Source organism: Alternaria infectoria (assembly GCF_024043175.1).
Source record: "Alternaria infectoria strain BMP 0036 chromosome Unknown scaffold_27, whole genome shotgun sequence".
Classification (NCBI taxonomy): domain Eukaryota; kingdom Fungi; phylum Ascomycota; class Dothideomycetes; order Pleosporales; family Pleosporaceae; genus Alternaria; species Alternaria infectoria.
The window spans coordinates 212,791-234,031 of record NW_026250716.1 but is presented as its reverse complement, the minus strand read 5'-3'; the positions used below and the strand labels follow the sequence as shown (position 1 = coordinate 234,031).

The 21,241-nt window shown below is 51.1% G+C and overlaps 4 protein-coding genes across 4 annotated transcripts; 3 read left to right on the top strand and 1 right to left on the bottom strand.

The window, feature by feature from the left end:
• Positions 1 to 11,631: 11,631 nt before the first annotated feature.
• J4E92_009797 (uncharacterized protein) lies at positions 11,632 to 13,227 on the top strand (the record flags this gene model as incomplete). Its single annotated transcript, XM_051501139.1, has 2 exons — positions 11,632 to 11,797; positions 11,894 to 13,227. 2 exons carry the CDS (start codon positions 11,632 to 11,634, stop codon positions 13,225 to 13,227), a joined length of 1,500 nt encoding a protein of 499 aa, XP_051348689.1.
• Positions 13,228 to 13,680: 453 nt separating this feature from the next.
• J4E92_009796 (uncharacterized protein) lies at positions 13,681 to 14,770 on the top strand (the record flags this gene model as incomplete). Its single annotated transcript, XM_051501138.1, has 2 exons — positions 13,681 to 13,975; positions 14,046 to 14,770. The coding sequence occupies 2 exons, from the start codon at positions 13,681 to 13,683 to the stop codon at positions 14,768 to 14,770; spliced, it is 1,020 nt and encodes a 339-aa protein (XP_051348688.1).
• A 319-nt stretch (positions 14,771 to 15,089) lies between these two features.
• Positions 15,090 to 16,561, bottom strand: J4E92_009795 (uncharacterized protein; the record flags this gene model as incomplete). Its single annotated transcript, XM_051501137.1, has 2 exons — positions 15,090 to 16,441; positions 16,489 to 16,561. 2 exons carry the CDS (start codon positions 16,559 to 16,561, stop codon positions 15,090 to 15,092), a joined length of 1,425 nt encoding a protein of 474 aa, XP_051348687.1.
• Positions 16,562 to 18,125: 1,564 nt separating this feature from the next.
• Positions 18,126 to 18,694, top strand: J4E92_009794 (uncharacterized protein; the record flags this gene model as incomplete). The annotated part of the gene is made up of 2 exons (XM_051501136.1): positions 18,126 to 18,393; positions 18,468 to 18,694. 2 exons carry the CDS (start codon positions 18,126 to 18,128, stop codon positions 18,692 to 18,694), a joined length of 495 nt encoding a protein of 164 aa, XP_051348686.1.
• Between the last annotated feature and the right edge of the window lie 2,547 nt (positions 18,695 to 21,241).

Below are 21,241 nucleotides of genomic sequence, written 5' to 3'. Positions count from 1 at the left end.
TGGGGTTGGTATTTATCAAATCGAAGGAGATTGGACGCTTTGCGCATGTGACCATGGGACAGATTTCTCCGTCTCGTCTTTCGGAGGCGTATATAAACCTCGCTCAGCTGTCCTCTTTCCTTTCTTCTTCACATCACTTCCCTTTCTCAAAAGGCCAAAATAGCTGTAGCCTGCGGCCATGGCTCGTCCGTCGAGCACTTTTCCAAAAGCGGATCGCATCTTAGTCATGTCTTCTCCGGTTCCTCTTTCGCCGACTACTACCCTATTACGTGGCCTTTCTACCCAAAAAATCCCGGCAAAGACCACTGGATGACTCCTCCGTCGAGCGCTTCTTCCAAAATCAGTACGGCCATCCCTGGATGTCCGCTGTCCTTCCCGTACCCTTCGCCAACTACGACTACAACTCCACTCCAACTTTCGAATTACCAAAAAAACTTTACCAAAACGTCGAATGGTGCGCTCGTCGAGCACTTCTTCCAAAAAAGGACCACCCGTCGCTACAGGACTGGTTCTCTTCCTGTCTCTCGTCGACGGCTCGGATTTCTCAAAAACACAACAACGAGTTGCCATGCGTTCGTCGAGCACTTCTCCAAAAAGTGGATGATTGGTGCATATGACTGCTGTTCTTCTCGCTTCTTCGCCAGCTTGAGAAATTATCAAAAGATAAGATAAGGATGTGGATGGTGCGGCTGGCGAGCAGCACTTCTGAAAACCGACTCTGCGTAGACATATGTCTTCCGTCCTTTCCGCCTCATCGACTACTTCTCAGAATACTAGAAACGACTCGGTGTTTGCGGTATGGCGCGTTCGTCGAGCACTTCTCTTGAAAGAACGATCGGCTACCGACATGACTGGCGTTCTCCCCGCCTCTTTGATCACTACCTGGAATACCAAACACGGTGTAGTTCTGCAGCATGACCTGTTCGTCGAGCATCTCTCTAAAATCATAAGCCGATGCGTTTATGGCTGGCGTCTTTGCCGCCTCTTCGACGACTACTCGAAACAATCACGATACCCAAAGCTACCACAAACGCTCCCCATGGCTCTTCGACCGATCATCTTTCTACTTGAAAGATAAAAACGGTACCGATATGGCTGCTGCTCTTCTCTGGCTGGCGACACAAAACTGACATACGGTGATTGTATGTCTGCTTCCGAAATTCCAACTCTTAAAAGCTATGCTGGGTGCTCCTCTCTGGACTTCCGGCCTTATCAAAAAGCAAATCGCCCCTGGTAATGGCTGGCTCGTTCCTCAAACAACCGATCTAAAATCAACCGCTGGATGTCTGATGTCTTCCGCTGTTCCCGCCGCTTTCCTATTACCTAAATGAGCTAGGTGGGTACAACCATGTCTCTTCCGGAAAGGTTCTTCGACTGGGCGCATGACTGTTGCTTCTCCTTTCCAATCTGGTATACTCGAAAGCCTCAGAAACGTCTTTCATGGTTGGCCTCGCGCTTCCCAAAATGCCATCGCTCATGTCCATGGCTCTGGGACTGGGCGTCTCCGCCTACCACTGGAAAACCACAGCGCCGCCGATGATGCTTCGTCTGGGGTGTCTTTATTTAAACAGCATGACGGTCTCTCCTTCTTCTTCTCCCGCTATTATCCAAAATGCGAGAGTGCCAGAGCCATGGCTGGCTTCGCTGTTCCCAAAAAGCTACGATTATCACCGCCATGGTTTTGAGACTGAGACTCTCGGCAAACTACTCAAAAACGCACGAAACGAAGGCATGTCTTCTCCGGCGATCTTGCGCGCTCCTTATCCATGTTTACCCCTCTTCTTCTACGCAATGCGACCTCCTCAAAATGAGCACACCTTGCATGCATGACTGGTTCCGCGCACTCCATAAACGTACAGACGCAAGCATCATGGTTCCGGGATTGAGGGTCATTCCCGAATACTCAAATCCACAGCGATACGAAGCATGTCCCCTCCCACAAAACTAAACACAGACCATATATGTCTGCCTCTCCGTGGACGAGATCCTACGTCTTCAAAACATGAAACTATTCGCGCCATGGTTGGCTTTGCGCGCCTCAAATCAAGATTACGTATGACACATGATTCCGCCTCTGGAATACCCGCCCGGACAGGATCATGAAAAGTCGAAACGCAAGCGCGGATGTTTGGAAAGCGGGTATAAAAGCCTCACGTCGTCGCGGGTTTCTTCCTTCCTTCAACACACACCTCCAGGGTGTTTTACCAAAATATACAACATCGTGGGCGATGTTTGCTCCGGCGAGACGTTTTCCAAAACAGATGTTGAAGCTCTATCATGTCTTTGTCTGATAAACCGCACCTTTTATCCAAAACTACAGCCCAGACCCCGATGTTCCAAAATCGGTATGAGGACATGCGATGAGCATCTCGAAAGGGATGGATATAAAGATCTCATATCGCTGCCTCTGCTTCTCTTTTTCAACACACACCTCTTGGATGGTTTCACCAAAACTGGGACAGCAAGAAATCATGCCTGCGCCGGCGAGGCTTTTTCCAAAATGAGATGTCAGAAGCCACATGCGTTTCTCGAGAGACGGCGCCTTTTCCCTAAAAAACACCAGAAGACTTGTCATGTTTCAAAATACCCCATTCAAGTACCGCATGAGCACGTTGAAAGGAACAGGTATAAGAGTCCTACCTCGACACCCCTCCTTCTCTCCTTAGATCTACATCCTTCTGGGTATTTCACCAAAATCAGCAGACGTCGATGCCATGTCTGCGCCGGCGCGGCGTCTCGAAAAAATCGTACTGAACGATTATGTCTTCCTCTGAGAAGTCTCTTCTTCTACATAAAACGCTGAGCAAGTATGGGATGATTTTAAAAATTCACGCAAAGCAATGATGAGTCTGGCGTGGTCTGCTGCGGAGTTCTCAAAACAACACAATCTTGCTCTCAAAATAGGTGATACTGGAAGAGCATGGCGGGAGAAGACGTGGTGTTGGCTATATACCGAAACGACATGAACTGCTTTCTATGATCTGCCTGTCTCCGGCGCTGAGCTGTGCGAGGGGTGTATAAAAGCTCTTCTTCTGCCGGCTTACTTACTCTTTCCTCATCCACGCTGCTTGTGAGTTTCTCCAAAACGTGCGCAAACATTACGCATGTTGGCTGCTTTCTTCTTCGTCTCTCAAAATGCAACCTCTACCAAGCGCATGACCTGGCCGTCTCCGCTCAGCCTTCCCAAACGTTTGTAGAAGCTTCTCATGCGCTGGATTTTTGCGTCTTTGCTCTTCTATACTCCCTGTGAGCTTCTCCAAAACGCACGAGGAAACGTGCCATGGGCTGTTGCCTCCTCTCTTCCCTCAAAACGCAACAAGATCAATGCATGAGATCTGATTGTCTCCGCTGCGCTTTCCCAGGGGTGTATAAAAGGCCGTCTTCTACCGGCTTCGTTCTATTTTCTTCATCTACACTCATTGTGAGCTTCACCAAATACTGGAGGGGGGTGATGGATGCGCTGCGTCCTTATTCTTCTCTCAAAAACTCAAGTCGTAATCATCATATGTTCTGTCTGCCGTCCCGACCGTTCGAAGTCCTAATCGGAAGTTGAAATGACTCTTCTTCTGCAGTCGAAACACTACTCCAGACATGGAATGATTCTGGACTTCGCCGTCGACTCTCTTCACGAAATTTACCACCCTTCTACCTGATGAGAAAAGAAGGTCATCGTCTTTCTCTCATAGAATTCTCGCCTCGTCTCACAAATGAAAAGGTCCTAAAACTAAGCCGCAATCGACCTATGGAGATCGCTCTCTAGCCTCCCTATAGCTTCAACATTCCTGCTAAGATATCGATGTATAAAATACGCCACGAGTCTGACATGGCCATCCTCTGCAATCTCGCGCGACTGGGGCGATGTCAAAACTTGATCATTGTATGCCCATGGTCTTCGCTGAGATGGCTCTATGCCAAAGTCACAGCAGAAACGAAGCATGGTCTGAGAGTCTTGCGCTCTCTCGGGCTACTGCTTCTTCACCTCCTCCCGCTTTGAGAATTACCAAAAAAAAAAGCTTAAACAAGCGATGTGTTTGCCTGTGCCGAGCTGGAATCACGCCTGCGCAAGAACAAACTAGACCACGATTGTCGTCATGCTGCTGGAGTCTTCTCTCCTCTTCCTTCCATCCTTCTGCGGCCCTTCTCGACCCAGCGAATATCAAAACCTCACAAGTCATATTCCATGTCTTCGCTGGCTGAGTCTCGAGACTAATCTCGCACACCAAAAGAAAGTCGTAGTACTGCTCATGGCCCTAGGGCGCGGACTTACAGAGCTCTCATCTTCTTCCGCCTCTGTTACCTTGCCAGACACTAAAAGAAACTCATCACGACTCTATGAGCGTGTCTGCCTGAGCCGAGATACAAAATAAAACTACAAACGTCAATGACACCTGGGCATGTCGCTGGACTCCCGGCACTCTCGACTTCACCTTCCTGCACCTTCCCCGAGCTGTCAAACTACTAAAATCGGGAGATAAACCGCTATATGTCTTCTGCGTCTGGATTGAACTTTACCTCAAAAAGGCTCATGAAAGACGTGACATGCTCCTGGGCTCTCGGATTCCCTGCGGCGCTCCATTTCCTACCGTATATTACACATTCATCTTTCTTCGGACAAGAAGGCAGACCATGAAAAGTCAATGGCTGAGTCTGGCTGTGCCGAGCTCTCGGGCCAATACCAAAAGCTCTCACAAGCACAACGATGAGTCTGAGAGCCCGCAACCTCCGATCCTTCACTGCATCACCAGCGTTTAAAAACACAAAAATGCATCATCACGTTTCTATGAGCTACGTTTGCTGGTGTGGAAGTCGCTGCTTGAAACTTGTTTTCGGACATTTCATGTCTCTGAGTTCGTGGTCTCTCTGGCTTTCGTGCTTCTACATTCTACTCGCCTTTGCGAATTACCGAAAGCCTTGATCGACTGATTGATGTGCGTGAGCATCTGGGCAGAGACCTGCTACCTAAAAGACATTTTTAATATCGCCATGCTTCTGGGGCTCTGGGCTCGTCAGCTTCTGTTCTCCTTTATTGCACTCGCCTTTACGAACTGCCGAAAAGACACCATGAATTCCTGATGTGTATGGTCGGCTGAGCCAAGATCAGCTACCAAAGATAGTCGGTACACTGTTTCATGCCTCCGGAGTCCTGGGCTTCTTCCTTCTGTACTTCCGCAATACACTCGCCTTTCCAGATCAACAAAACCTAATCATTGTGTGCCCATGCGCGGGTCTGTGGAGACGGAACAAAAGAACTTTAGGATGAAGACATGCTTCTCGACGCTGGCACTCTGCTACTTCGGACTTCCTACTATATACCCACTTTCCATTTCACCAAAAAGATCATGCGAAGCTTCCAATGTGCGAGAGTGTCGAGCTTTGGTGAAATTTGGCAGAGGCTGCAGTTATGTTTCCGGCGTCTTGAACGCCTTGACTCTCCTGCTCCTATAACACATTCGTCTTTCCGAAATATCAACAATGCGCAGCTGCCAGAAACATGACGTGTGGGAGTGTCAGGCTTTCGAGAAAGGCAGTAGAGATAGCGCGTATGTTCGACCCTTCATCTTTTCTCTTTCACCGCACGCTCATCTTTGCGGACCACCAAAAGGACGACTGGCTGGACATATGTGCAGCTGGCTGGCACCAACAAAACAGCACTATCCACTATCCGATGCGGCCAGTTCGTCGGACTCGCGATTCTTCATCTGTCTTCCCGCATCACACTCACTTTCACCTGTCCTGCCGTACAAAACGAAAAGCTGGAGATGTACACTCCATGTTTGTGCCTGCGCCGAGCTCTGGAAACAAGCGCAATACGTGGTATAAATGCCTGCGGACTCTTCGTCCCTCCGCCGCTTACCATCTTCTGCTCTTCTTCAAAGAAGCTTTACCAAAACTTGAACACCATCTGTCCATGTGCGCGCGGGCTGAGATCAAAAGTTCTTCAATGGGTTGCCATGCTTCTGCCTTATGGAGTTCGCGCTACAACTTCGACTCCTGGATTTTCCGTACTCAAATCGCAACCGGATTGCCTTCATGTGTCGCAGGTCGAGTCGAGAAACGTTAGTAAAGAGAGATAAGGGTCTGATGTTTTAGGACTCGCTTTATCGACGCCCATCCTCCGGCGATCTACGCGGGTTACAAAACAAGAACTGCTATGCTTCACTTCATGTGCGAGCCGGGGGCTCCACCACGCGCGAAGAGGATAAAGCGCTTGCTGGATTCTATAAAACCCCGGTCTCTCAGCCACCATTCTTCCAAAAGAGATCTTCAAGCTTCCAAATACCAAAACTGCGCGCGCTCGTTTGGATGTGTGGTGATCGACCGGGCTAAGATCCAAAAGAAAAGAGACCGAAAAATTCATCATGGTGTTGAAGACTGGGTCTCTCGACTCTCATCCCTCTACTCTATCCTTGCCCTGCGGATTACCTAAAAATATAACGCATAAAACCATGTTCGCCTAAGTTAAGATTAAAACGTAGTTGCGTACTTCGAATGGTTCTGAAGCCTGCATACTCAAATATTGAGGTCAGAACGGGCTGGAATAGACACAGTAGTAGTAGTAGAATGGTTCTGAGACGCTGAAGTCTCAGACATTGACTCTCATAACACCTTCTAATCTTTTTTTACCAAAAAAGCAAAGAAGCATCGCATGTGGCTCTGCCCGAGTTGGACTCTTAAGGAAAAACATCAAAATTATCGTCATGATGGAGTGGCAGTCCCGGACTCTCGACAGTTAGCACTGAACACCAAAAGAGAAAGCAAAAATATTCATGTCTACCGCTTACTCCAAGACCCAACAAAAAAGCCACTCAAGGTCCACATATACATTGAAGCCGCGGGCTCTTCGGAAATTTCATTCCTGCAACCTTCTTACTTCATCAAAATACCGAACTATGGAAGAAAGCACTAAATGTGTGTGCCAGGTCGAGCCAAGATCTACCACAAGAGACAGTCCAGTGGCATGTCGACGGTGTTGGAGTCCCAGGCTGTCGAAAGCTATCACCAGATATCAAAAGTAGAGTCTCACGTCGTTATGTTTGCTTCTGGGTCAAGGTACGACAACAAAGAGAGACACCGAATGTTCCATGCTTCTTGCGTTGCAGGCCGCAACACATACACTCCTGTAACATCTTCAATCTATCAAAACACCGAAATGCCATCAAAGCGCCGCCATGTCTGCGGGTGCGTTGAGATCATAAACGCCGCAGAGGCATTCATGTCGTCAAAGTCCTGGGGTCTTATAATATCGTTTTTTGCCTTTTTTTTTCGTCATTGGAAGTCGCAAAAGATACGGCAGCCCGCACGGATGTGAGACCAGCTGAGCTGGAGTCGAAAAAGCACTAGCTTGAGGTGTGGATTGCGTATAAAGTCTCCGCTCCGTGGCTTTGGCTGCTTGGCTTCTTACAACATTCTCAAACTGTCAAAATACTAAAAGCCATCATTTTCCAACACTATGTCTGCGGGCGCGCTGAGATCAAAAAAGGGTTCAAATCATCGCCATGTTGCCGAAATCATGCTCTCCAGGTTGTCTACTTCCGCTTTCTTCTCGTCCAGGAACCCACATGAGTCTCTGGCTGAGCTCTTCCAGGAAGCAATCCGTATCCTGGATGCATATAAAGTCTTCGGGGCTTTGTCTCCTGGCTTCTTACTACATTTCTATTCTGCAAAATACCAAAACGGTACATAGCCTGTTACATGTGCGCGAGTGACTGTGTTGAGAGCAAAAAGAAGTAGACGAATTTGTCATGCTTTGAAAAAGTTCTACAGCCAGTCGATGTGGTGTTCCAGCGAGAACGACAAAAGCCACCAGAAAAATTGTGCAAAAGCGCCAAATCAGACTTTCTGTGTGCGTGCTCGGTCTCTAGAAACTTCACTATCGGCAAGATGTGCTGTCGAGCCTCGATTGTGAAGAGGCTATATAAGCTTCTCCAGCCCGACAGAGCTTTACCTCTTTCACATTAATTCCCCGTTGTTTTAATCAAAATCAACAGAGACTTCGTGACATGGTCTGCCTCTGTCCGGCGTCTTCCAAAAGATTTCCTCGACATCATGATGCTGTAAAGCGCATCGATCATGTCGCATGAGACTTTGGGGGAGAGAACGAAAATACAGTATGCCTCGATCGCATGAGAACTTGCTGCGACCTTTCCCAGTATTCGCGGCGTCGCTAAGAGGCTACGTTGAAACGCGTTAGTCGTATTGGCTCTATAAGTACCTCCTCGCTTTTGCAGATATTCATTTCTCACCAAACATTTGCCATCGTCTTTTCAAAATGAAGTACGCTACTCTTTATGTCGTGCGCCTGTTCAGTGCCTTCCAAAACCTCTGAAGGGCATATTAATGCTCCAAAACACAGCAATTAATGTCGCATTAGTCCTGTGAGAAATTGAAACAAATTCGATGCAGCTCTCGGCCATGGAATCGTGCTGCCACCGGGTTGAAGACCTTGACAGCGTAGCTCAGTATGGCTGAGCACTCGACTTGTACCAGTTATAGCTCCGCAGAGAGGACATAAAAGAACCTCTGTTCTTGCAAAGCTTCACTTCTTCAACACACAGTTCTCACTATTATCTCCAAAAACAGTACTTTGAGAGCGCCATGTCCTGCGCCTGCCGGCGTCTTCCAAAACCCAGTACAAAGCCTTCATGCTTCGAAAATCAGCCGTTCTCCCGCCATGAACATTTCGAAAGACTGAAAGACGATAATGCCGGAATTATGGAAATTCACTGCCACTCTTCTGATCCCTTGTAGGCGTGAGGCCGAAGCCTTATACGGTCTAGTCTTCGCTCTGCAACGACTATATTAAGAGCTTCTCCCTCCCACAGAGCTTCACTTCTTTCACATACATTCTTTCTTCTTCTTATCAAAACCAGGAGTGGAGCCCTCAATGTCCTGCGTCTGTCTCTTTGTTTCCGAAATGACTTAGCGGATGAAGACATGATTGGCGGAGTCGCCTGGTTGCACGTCAAAAGATCATTGCAGTCCGCGAACGATGCAGTGCGACCAAAAGAGCGCGCTGAGCCGTATATGTATCCCTCTTCCATATTGTTTCTACGTCCAGTTCGGCGTACTGAGGTTCAAAACGCGCAAAAAAGGCCTGCATGGAGAGCACTCCGGATTGGGTGCTTGACTAGATATAAAAGCTGTCCTCTTGATTGAGAACCTCCTCTCTCATGGTCACTTCTCCGGCTTCTGATCTCCAAATATGAGGAAATCCAACTCTATGTCTCTGTCTGGGTCGCGTCTGACTAAAGGAACTGGCTTCATCTTCATGTTTTGGACCAACTCCTCCCAGTCATTCGAAAAAACCCCGGAGACACTCTATGTGCGAGAGAGTCAAAGCAAAGAATGATAGGTGTAATGTGCGTCCACCTCGAAACCGTCAGAGTACGCCGCTATGGTTCTCCTTCCGTCAGCGTCGTGACTCGGAAAGTTCGTTGACCAGGTTTTCATGGAAGGGACTGAGAGTGCATGGTTGCACGGCTCGCCTGGGTCTATAAGCTGTTTCTTCGACGGAGGATCTTCTCATTGCCATACAACTCTTCTACTTCCACATTTTAGAATGGCAGCACACATCTTCCATGTCTGCGTCTGGTCACGTCCTCCAAAAACTGCAGCAACAGTTTCATGGCGGTCGTCCGCTTCGAAAAGTATGCTTCGATATCGCGGTTACTCGCTGACGACGCCGAGCATGAACCTAAAAAACGGAAAAGGGGCGAGCATGTGTTTGCCTGGGTGAGACCAGAAATCAATCTGGCACGCCGACATGCTGTTGTCTCTTCCAAAAACCACCGCAAAGTCTGCCATGTTCTTCCGCTTCTCCTGTAGGTGCGTTCCCATGCAACAGATTCGGAAGACTCTCGTGGGATGAGGAGCGCTATCATCTAGACAAGATGACAGCGTCGTGGCCGAGGCGGGTATAAGAGCTCTTCTTCTGGCCGCCCCCTTCCTCTTTCATACTCCACTCGTGGACTTCCCATTACTCAAAAGAGTGGGAGAGGTGCGCATGGCTGAGCTCTGAGTGCGCCGCGTTCATTCAAAAAGTTGAATAAAAACATCTATGATCTGCGTCGAGCCTGGTCCTTCATCATATTACCCGGCAGCATGCCTTGATCCTGACACACGAGAAAACCGAGGTCGATGGCGACATGACCGTTGTCTAAAAGGCATGGCCGAATGCCCATGCTCCTCCTCCTCTTTCCCGCTCCGCACTTCACGACAAATATCGGTTCCCTCTAGTCATGTCATCGTTCTGTGCCAACAGTCTGAATACCTCACCAACCCCTCCAAAACATCGAAAACCAAGAGTCCATGATCATCATGTTATGGCGGTACGATCACTAATCCCTCACCCACCCATGTACTCACCCGCACCCGCATCTACAAACTCGCTCAAAAACCGACCCACAAAAGCCACCTCCGATCCGAAGTTCACCCGCGGAGCTGCTCGTCGGCGGTTTACGTACAGCGTACAATCGCAGCGAACCGGTGCTATCTCCAGGTGCAAGTACGCGATGGTTGGATCAAGGCGGTGAACGTGCGGCTCAGCGTCACATGAGGATGTGCGTCTTTCTCCGCTTGTTGACTCCGCGATTGTGTGGGTGGTCTGGGGAGGATGTTGCTTTGGGCGTGTAGCGGACGCGGCGGATTGCGCTATTGCGTGCGACATCGCAGAGGGTGAAATGCGTAGTGCGTGACTCTTCAGAGCACTGCGTTTCTGTTCTCATACGGCCTGCGACGGCGGTTTCGATTGCGACGTGAGTCTTGCATGCGGCTGAAGACCCCAACTTCAACGCCGTCCCGTGCCCGCAAGCCGTTCCTTCCCTTCCCTCGTCGGAGTGACGCATGCGCCTTCCCTTCGCTTCGCTTCGCCTCGGCATACATTAACGCGGCCGGCTGTCGGATCCTACCTGCCCGTGCCCATCCAAATCCATTACAAACTTACGCGACGTCGCGATCGGCTTCTGAACAAGCCCCTACCAGAAGCCGAGTACCAGTACCGGCACAGCAAACCTCAATCAAGCCCGCCTCCCGCGCAGTCCTTGGTGTTCTTGGATGTCTTAAGGTGTCGCCAAACAGGCGGGCCAAGTCCTGGGCCTACTAATCAATTATCAGCATCGGTACGGCTAACTGATGAGATTGGATGGGATTGGATGTTAGGCAACGACTCCAGACGACCAGGGACGGAGGAAAGAGCTAATGCGGGGAAAGACTTCTTTCGCAGGCACAAATCGCCGCTGGTTTCCCATCGCCTGCATCGCCACACGAATCGTGCGCGCAGACTAATCAACACACACGAGCTACCACCAGAAAACTCTGAAGGATGACTGGGGCGTCATGCACATCGTCCCTAAGTGGTCGGGGTAGGATGGGCGGAGGATGCAACGGTATTTGGTTGACGGCGAACTACCTGCATGCTAGACAGGCCAAGCTCCGTATAGTGGGGTAAGGTTACCACAAAAATCTGGAGTAACCGCAAAGTCGGAGGAGCCGACCTCCAGGGCTGTTTGTGTATATTAAGAGGGGACCCCAGACTTCTCTCATAGAACGTCTGTTTACCTCCGGTCTGCCAATCCAACCGAGAAAGAGAAACAGCTCGGCAATTGGGACCGTCTGGAAAGACCTCTGGTAAAGATGGTGTCGACACAGTACCCAGCGGACGACAAGATCTCCGCCCACGATGCGGCACAGATCTCCGAACACCATCACGCGGCAAAAGTTGGTGGGCTTGCGGCGAATATGAGTCCAGAGAGGAGGGCGGAGGTGGAGAAGAAGTTGAAGAGGAAGTTGGATGCGAGATGTTCGCTTTTTGTGTTGATTTATATTATGAACTGTGAGTAACCACCTTCATACCACCTACGCAACCAAGGGACTTGTTACTAACGAGTGTGTCCAGATCTCGACCGCAACAACATCGCCGCCGCCCGTCTGGGCGGTCTGGAAGAAGACCTCAACCTCAGCCCCACGCAATACAGCACATGTCTGTCTATTCTTTACGTGGGGTACATCTTAATGCAGGTCCCATCCAATATGATCATCAACAAGATTCCGCGTCCCTCGCTGTACATCGCTGTTGTTATGCTTATCTGGGGCATGATCTCTACTTTATCCGGAAACGTGACCAACTTCGCCGGCATGGTCGCTATCCGTTTCTTCATTGGTTTCGTCGAAGCCGCCTTCCTACCTGGTGCGCTGCTTATCCTTTCGAAATGGTACACGCGCCGTGAACTCACGCTACGAAACGCAATCCTCTTCTGCGGTAACCTGATCTCAAACGCCTTCTCCTCTCTAGTCGGCGCCGCGGTATTAGGAAACATGGAAGGCACGCTCGGCCACCGGGCCTGGAGATGGCTGTACTGGATTGAGGGCGCAGCAACGATGCTCATCGCCATCTCCGCCATCTTCATCCTCCCCGATCTCCCGCACAACTCGAAAGGTTTCACCGAGGAAGAGCGCGCCGTAGCCGTCCTGCGCATGACTGAGGATGTCGGTGAAGCAGATGAGGATTCGGCTGAGCAATCTGCTTTCGCGGGCTTCTTCATGGCGGTCAAGGACCTCAAGATCTATGTTATGATGCTCACGTTCACGGCATACGTGGTTGGACTCTCGTTCAACGCCTTCTTCCCTACGCTTACACGCACCCTCGGTTTCGGATACATCACCACGCTGCTCATGTCCGCGCCGCCGTGGGCCTTCGCATGCGTCGTCTCGCTCATCAACGCGTGGCATGCGGATCGACAGCAAGAACGTTTCTGGCACATCGTCTGCCCGATCATGCTGGGAATCGTCGGATTCGTCATCTCGATGGCCACATCAAACACCGCAGGTCGCTACGTCGCCCTCTTCCTGCAAGCCTCCTCCTACGCCGGCTTCATCGTCTTCTACTCCTGGATCTCGTCCTCGTTCCCGCGTCCACCCGCCAAGCGCGCCGTCGCCATCGCCATGATCAACGCGTTCTCGCAGCTCGGCAACATTGCTGGGAGTTATGTGTGGAATATGTCGGATAATGGGTATAGGAACAGTTATGGGGTTGTTACGGCGATGTTTGGGGTTACGATTGCGGGGTGCTTTGTTTTCAGGGTTATTTTGGTGAGGTTGAATAAGCGGTTGGATGATGGGACTGATGCGTGGGTTGTGCATGGGGATGTTGCGGAGCAGACGGCGGCGGTGGAGGGGGTTAGTGTTGAGGAGGGGAGGAAGCAGATGGGTGATTTTAGGTATCTTGTTTAGATGACGCAGTGGAGGATCGCGGATATCCTAATGAAAGCCTTCCATGGTTGTATTTCATCTCGTCCACAGCTAACCATGGTGTCGCGTTGTTTTTCGATTGCGACGCTGAGTACCATGAGCCGTGGATCTTCGCATGATACTCCATTGCTAGATGTGTAGTCATCGAGTAATTGATTCACCTCTTCGCAGTACAAATATCATTTAATACCTAGGTATGTTCGAGATTGCCTCGCGCACGGACTTGGTTCACTATTTTGCCCGTCGCGCAATGACGCAGGTCCAAAACAAAGATCTCGTACTAGCTCCAACACAAGCTTCATCCCCCATCCCCACGGCCAGCGCGCCCACCCCATCCCAGCCCTGCGCGCACAACCTCAAACTTTCTTTTTACCCTCCCCGTCACTCCCATCACCACCTTCCCCCAATCCACAACTCACAACCTCAACGCGACAAATGGCACCACCCGCCGTAACCATCGAGCGCACCGCGCCCGATGTCGTCCCAGCACCCAAACGCGCACCCGCGCGCTCGCGTCTGCCCACGGCGCTGCGCGTGCCCATTCTCATCAGCTTGAACATGGGCATCAACATGCTGCTGTGGGAGTTTACGGCGAATCTCCTGCGTCCGGAACTGGGTGCTGTGAGTAAAGTGCCACAGGAGGACGATGTCACGTCGTTTTACTCGCCGGCGGCGCGCGTCGCGATGCGCTGGGTTACTGTGTGGATGACGTGGTATTTTAACTATGACTGTAAGACGCGCCGAAATCACAATCACATTATTGAGAGGTGATGGGAATGCATTGCTAACAGTTTGTATAGTCTTCGACGTATCCGCCCTAACGGTCCTAACCTACGCGCCCTTCACCTACCTCCTAACCACGTACTACGAGATCAGCGCCCTCACCGCCGCCGCCAACATAACCATCGAAGTCCTCTCCTTCGCCATACCCACATACCTCCTGCGCCCCCGCTCCATCGTCCACCGCAACAACGAGCCCCTGCGCAACCGCTTCCTGCTCAACAGCATCCAAGTGCAGGTCTCGTCGTCCATGCTCGCCATCGCCGTGTACATTGTCGTGCTGTGGGCGGGTCAGACAAGCGGGTTCCTGAACACGTTCTTGGTCCAGTACTTTGATATTCCTACGCTGGAAGCGGCGCACAATGAGTCTCCGGTGACTATTCTGGCGAAGACTATTGTGGTGGGGTGGGCGGCGAAGGCGTTTTTGCTTAATCCGAGCTTTGCGGCGCAGAGGAGTGGGGTGGCGACGCCGGTTGAGGTTTTCGATCCTAGTACTGCGACTCTTCCTAAGACTATTGAGCATAACTTCTTCAACTACAGTAAGAGGACGAGGACGCTTATTCAGCAGACGGTTATTCTGAATGCGTTCTTGTTTGCTGGTACCGTTCAACGGTGTATGACGCTCATTGGTACCGATGTTGTCGGTGCTGTTGGTTACGCGGGTGTCTGGGTTGCGGCGAATACGGTGGTTGCGCTGTGGTACGGATGGGTTGGTGACACCAGCACAGATTACCAGCCGTTGTAGAGATGTGAGGGTAGTGAGGCATGGTGTGACGCCGACGTCAGTGTACTAGTATGGGAAAGAGTTTTAGCAGAAGGCTTAGCTGCATTCACGTCTTTCGGAATGCCACGAAAGACGGGATACATGGAGGGTAGCCGAATCTATTGGGTTCATTTGGTTTATTCAGTGGAGGACACATGGGTGTGTCGGTGGCTCTATAGCTCATTTTGATACCAGTTATTTTACAGTTTTTTCGTTCCTCGAATCGTCTTGTCTCAGTCTGCACATACTCTTTCAAGTATCTTCAGATACATCCGACTCGGTCCTGTTTCAACCCTATGCCTCAGAAGAGGTCGAGCACTCCATACAAGTTATCTTTGACAAAGCCCTTGCGTCGTAGCTGCTCCATGAACTCATCGATCTCATCAATTCGTCCACGTAACTGCCCCTTGGAATGCGCAAGAGCGGTATCCCGCTGCTTGACCTTGGTGTTCAGCTCAGCGATAGTCTTCTTGTCACCCTCACACCCCTCACGAAGCTCCTTCAGCTCTGCTTCCTTGTGCTCAACTTCAAGCGAGTTGGCGTGTTCACTCATCTCGACCTCGGCATGTTTCCTCTTCATGTCCGTGATGGTGTCATATTGTTCGTGGATCTGCTGGTCAGACCAGGCGAGAGCGTTGTCCTGCTGCGCAGCCTTGGCGTTTAGCTCAACGATAGTCTCGTCTCGCTGCTTGACCTGGTTTTCCAGCCCATGCATGAGCTGCACGTCGCCCTTGAGGTCGTCGCGAAGCACTTTCAGCTCGTCTTTGAGCTCTTGTAGCTCGGCTTTCTTGGCCTGATCTTGAAGCCCGTTGACAGCTGCACTCTTCTTGGCCTTGGCAAGTCGCTTCTCCAATTCCGCGATGGTGTCATCACGCTGCTTGACATTGGCCTCTGCCTCTCCCTGCTGCTTCGCGATGTCAACTTCACCCTGCTTGACCTTCGTGTTGAGCGTAGCGATAGTCTCGTCTTGCTCATTGGTCTTAGTCGTCAGCCCTTCCATACGCTCTTCGTAATCCTCGTAGTGGTCGCGAAGCTCTTGCAGTTCATCCTTCAGCTCTTCCAGCTCTGCTTCCTTGGCCTCGTATGCGGCAGAGAGGTCGTTCATAGCAGCGCTAAGCTCGCCAGTCTTGGTCGTGAGGGTGGCCTGAAGCTCCTCATGCTCGTTCTTGAGTTTCCGGAGCGCCGTACTCTCGGCCTTGTACGCTGCAGAGACCCGAGATACATAGAGACTATGCTTTTGGTAGGTGGTGCTTAAGCTTGAGTATTGCTGTCGAAGGTCCTTGATGATATCGTCTTGTTCATTGACCTTGTCGTTCAGCTCACCAACAAGCTCTTCGCTGCGGTTCCAGTTGTCGCGAGCTTCATGATAGTCGTCCCGAAGCTCTGCCAGTTCAATCTTGGTCTCTTGAAGCTCGTTTCGCTGGTCGACGTGGGCCGCGTTCTTGGCAGAGAGGTCGCTGTGGCGCTCTTGAAGGTCGCCGTTGCGCTCTTGAAGGTCGCCATTGCGTTCCCGAAGGTCCTTGATGACGTCGCGAAAGTCTTGAGTCGCTTCCTTTTGGATGGCGATGGTGTCGCGGAGGTCTTTGGTCGCCTCAACATGCATGGCGATGGTGTCCTTGAGGGTGTTGATCTCGAGCTCTTGGAGCTGAAGGGCTGGACGCTGCGTCAGTGAGAATGGGTCAAACGGTGGGGTCACGTACCTAAGTCGAAATCCACTTCGCTGCGAGGGGTTTCTTGACCTCCAGAAGGCGGGTATACGGGTCGGCTAGCCATAGCGGTGTCTAACAGGAGAGGAGGAGGGGTAGACAGGCGATTGAGTGGTGGCGGAGACAGTCGCATGTACATAGACGGTGTCTGCGGATCGGGGTGAAATGGCAGAGACATGGATAAAGAACGTCTCCAGAAGGAGAACGAGCGAAAGCTGATAGATGTGAAGCTACTGAATTGAGAAGTTCGCGCGTATAAAGGTGGAAGCGTGAGACTGGTGTAGGTGGAGAAACAAACGCAGGTAAAGGCGGATATTGACTCCCACAGTGCGCCAAGCGAGGAGCTGACTAACGCTTCTTCTCCTTCACTTTCGATCTCAGTATTTCAGAAGACATCAGGTTTTGGGTTTGCGATGCGCGAATGAGGAGGCAGTGAGGCGTAGACGTCGATGTCGAGGTGAAAGATGGCCACCGGCGACGCCGTGCATGGAGACGAGAACGACTAACGGCAAACCTCAAAGAAGCCTTGAAACGGACTGACCACCTCCGGGCTCACCCTCAAGTCTGGTCAAAAGTTCTCGCAGCATCTTCACCGCTTTCGTCTTGCGAAAGACTTTGATGACATCACCGATGGGACACCGACCTTCTTTGCTGCCTGTAAATATTTGTCGATGTGACAGTTGAGCAATTGCAGAACTCAAAGCATCCGAAGAAGAGACGGGTGACTTCAGAAACCAGTCTATCGAGATGACGTCGGCAAAGGAAGAAACGCTGGAAGGGAATGCGAAAGTGGCAGGTGCGAACGACGACATCCAAGACGGTCCGGGTCGTATGAATCTCGAACCCCGATATCTGCTGGAGGAATAAATTACTTTGACAGCTTACCAAATACCAGGATAAGTCATAGTGTAGGCCTCAATGGAGATACACGTGTCGTCGCGACCGCCGTCGCACTCACCTCTCATTGTAGTCCAGCAATTGCTGCATCGTCTGGCATTCGCTGTCGCATCCTTACATCATGATCTACCGTGAAACTGGTACTTTGATGCATTGATCTCGTTGCGAAGGTTGATATGGTGTTTTCCGGACGTTGGTGCAGCTCTCTGGTCACCCATCCCCGAACGGTTGAAGTTCTAGCGCACCTGCCCCACGCGGCATCGTCACTGCCACAACCCAGCCATCAAAGCTCCACTCAAGCTTCCATCCCATGATCTACTTCCTCTCCACAAATCATCCAGGCATCCAGTCTTGCCCACAATTCTGCCTCACAGCCAAGCCCTGAGCCGCAAGAGCCTCGTTCCATCTCACAAGCCATCTCAAAAACACCGTCATACCTGATTAGGCGTACAGCTTTGTACCCCACACTGACATGTTCACTGCCACACACGCCGGGCCGTACAAGCTCCACCAAGCTTTGCCCCTCGGCACATGATGTTCCGACCAAGACGCGCTCACATAAATGAACGCGACGGCCCGTCAATAGGAGAAGATAGCTAAGACGGACAATTACCCCTCCAAAGCTATAGCTCTACGAATTTCCCCGCTACAACAACACCACCACCCAAACCATCAAATACTCCAACCCCCTTCCCGTCACACCAACAACCAGACGCCCTAATACAACTTCCACAATGCCAATGTGGCAGGCTATCACAGACCCCGTCCTCGCTCTATCGGGTGGACTCGCAAACGAAGAACAAACTCGCCGCAAAGTAGCCCGTGAAATGGCGATCAAGAACGGAGAAGACCCGGATGCGCTCGATAAGAAAGACCAAGGTCCACGCAGAATAGGGCAGTGGCTTTGGTTAAAACCGGAATGTGTGCAGGAATACAAGAAATGCCATGCGGAAGTCTGGCCGGAGGTGCTGGAGCAGATCAAGGACTCGAATATCAAGGACTGTACGTTTTCCCTCCTCTTCCCTAACCTTTTGTTAGTTTGTGACCTGGGAGATCGCTGACGCTCATTCCTCCAGACTCGATATACATGAACCTCTTCCCCCGCCCCATGCTCTTCGCGTCCTTCAAATACGTCGGCGAAAACTTTGACGAGGACATGGCGCGCATGGCGGAGAACAAGGTCGTGCAGAAATGGTGGAAGATGACGGATAAGATGCAAGAGAGTCCTGTGAAGGGCGCGAAAGGCAGCGCGACGGGGCCCGGGTGGTGGGAACAGACGGAGGAGGTGTTTTATGTCGAGTAGATAGGGACAGAAAAAGCAAAGATGGAGTGGAGCAAGAAATAGAGGAAGGCTGTGTACAAAAGTAAAAGCCGTTAGGTACCAAAATCAAGGTACTATCTTCTCTTCCTAGAATCACGTGTTCTTAATCAGCGCTAGACCGATCTAGGCAGCTACTAGGCTCAAAAGGGTAGCCTCCAAGCCGAATACACCCTCCAGCCTGTTTCTTACCAGCCATGCCGGCTCCCCGTGTGGATCTTCCAATACAAGGCTGTGAAACATCGACTTCGCGCATGCAAGCCATCGCCAGGCCTTACGGCATGGCCGGTCACCCTCCGTTGGAAGCTGGGTGCAGGCACACGCGACGCGTCTGGACCCCGCTGTTGTCGATGCTCGCGACTTTAGGCATCGTGTAATGGGGAATAATACGCGTTTGCTTGCTTCAAAGACTTTACTGATTAGAGTCCAAGGTCAAACTGACTAGGCAGTTATTCTGAGGGGTTGCAACTAGTAGTGTCGCGTTATTGTGTCCTAGTGTATGCTACCTAGGTACCTAGGTAGCTAAGTTTACGTGACTATTACCGCAGGGAACAACACACAGCAGCAAGTTCTAAACGCATGTTGAAAATAGGTAGGTCACTCAAACCTGTACCTGCGCGTTTCCATTGCAATGGGCAGATAGTCCGTCCATGCTTCGATGTCTTTGCCCCACTGCCAGGTCTTGAGGGGCTTCTCCGGGCGATCCCGGCTCCAGAGCCCTGGAATCTTCCACAGTATCCAGTACCAGCTTGACAGGGCGACGCCTGCCTGGTATGCTACGCTAAGCAGTTAGTTCCCGTCGAACTCTGGGGACATGTCACATGGCAGGTCGCCTCCAGCCACAAACACTTCCAAGGTTCGCTACTTTACCAACCTGATACCTACATGCCCCCACAATCACATAACGGGTTCCCGTCACCCTGTCATCACGCACTATGATCACTATCGCGATGGCGACCCGCAGCTCCATGCTATGTGCAGAGACCGCATCACTCCCATGGACAGTGCATATGGGTCACCAATGGAGAAGAGCAGATTTCACCGCTCTTACTTGTCGTCTCGTTCCAGAACTGCGACAGTGTGACATCTGGCACGGGTGGCTGCATGAGGACAGTGCAATGGACACGCCTGGTCTTCCATACACTACCTGGGTGATTCGCCTGGGCAACATGGCAGGGTTCCATGTTTGATCGGGGGTGCGAGGGGATCCCACGCTCCAGTACTTAACCGGAGTCTTTCCTGTGGCCAGATTCCCGTCAGCGTTGGGTTAGTCGACTCTCATCGAAGTTTAGTCTTCAGCAACAGAGCTCTTTCTACTACTGCGCGTTACTTCAAAGCAACTTTGTGGATGCTCTCCTACCTTGTGCATCGGGATTCTGAACAGACGATATCGTAACATTACTTCTCTGTCACCAAGATGTCTTGTTATTCATTTTGATGCATACGTCTCAGTTCGTTGGTCCTGCTACACGATATGGATCGTGATCATAACTCGCGATACCGCCCCTCTCAGCGTCCAGAACGAGACGACACCGATCGTTCTCGATCTCGATCGGTCACGCAGCGCCGTTCGCGCTCCCCTCTACCACTCCCTCCACGGGAGACATCTCGTATTGGAGAAGTAACTTCCAATCGTCTCATGGAGGAACAATCGACGGCGGAATCTTCAGTACAACCTCGCTCTTCTATGAGTGCTCGGTCACGCGCTTCAGCCTTTACAGAAGCAACAAGTGCGAGTTCATTGTATCGATCGAGATTGACCCCCCAAACATCCACTACTTCGTCAACACACCGATATGCCAGCCCAGCATCGAGATCACTAGCACGACAGCGCTCTGTGGCGAGACATACTACACATACGCCTCCTCCCCGACCGTCCCTTCCATGCCAGACACACTCAGACTTCTCGATTGAGGGTGAGCAAGTCCGCGAATCGATCGGAATCACCAATGGTCGAGCCCATGTCGATCAGTCAAGAGCTGCGTCGGCCCAGCAGCCGAATCTTTCATCCGCTTCACCGATCGACGTCCTCAAATTGATCGAAAACAACGAACAACTCTCGACGCTGTTGACTCAAGGATGCGGTAACAGACACGATCCCCATTCTGATCACAGATCAGAAGGCGTCGCCCTCCATGACCCAAGATACAAGGAGGCAGAGGTACAGTTAGGGAAGACTATCGCCTCTTTGATCGCTGCTATTAATCTTGGAAAGAATCACTGGCACGATACATGGGATCCACTGGCTGAGGAAGCAGAAAAATATGTTTCACCCTACATCAGCGGGCCGATGCGAATTGGCATTGTAGGCGAGACTGGGCAAGGCAAATCTTGCCTTATCGGAAGTCTGTTAGGCGACGAGGGTGTTGTTCAAACTGCAAAGAGTGGCGAGAGCCTGACTAGAGTGATTCTGGAGTACTATCACTGGGCTGATCACGATTCACGCTTTAAGTACCGCGCTATTATCTCTCTTCTTCTGTGGGAATCTGTACAGAAGCGGATCGAGACGTACTTCGAACACTGGAACTACGG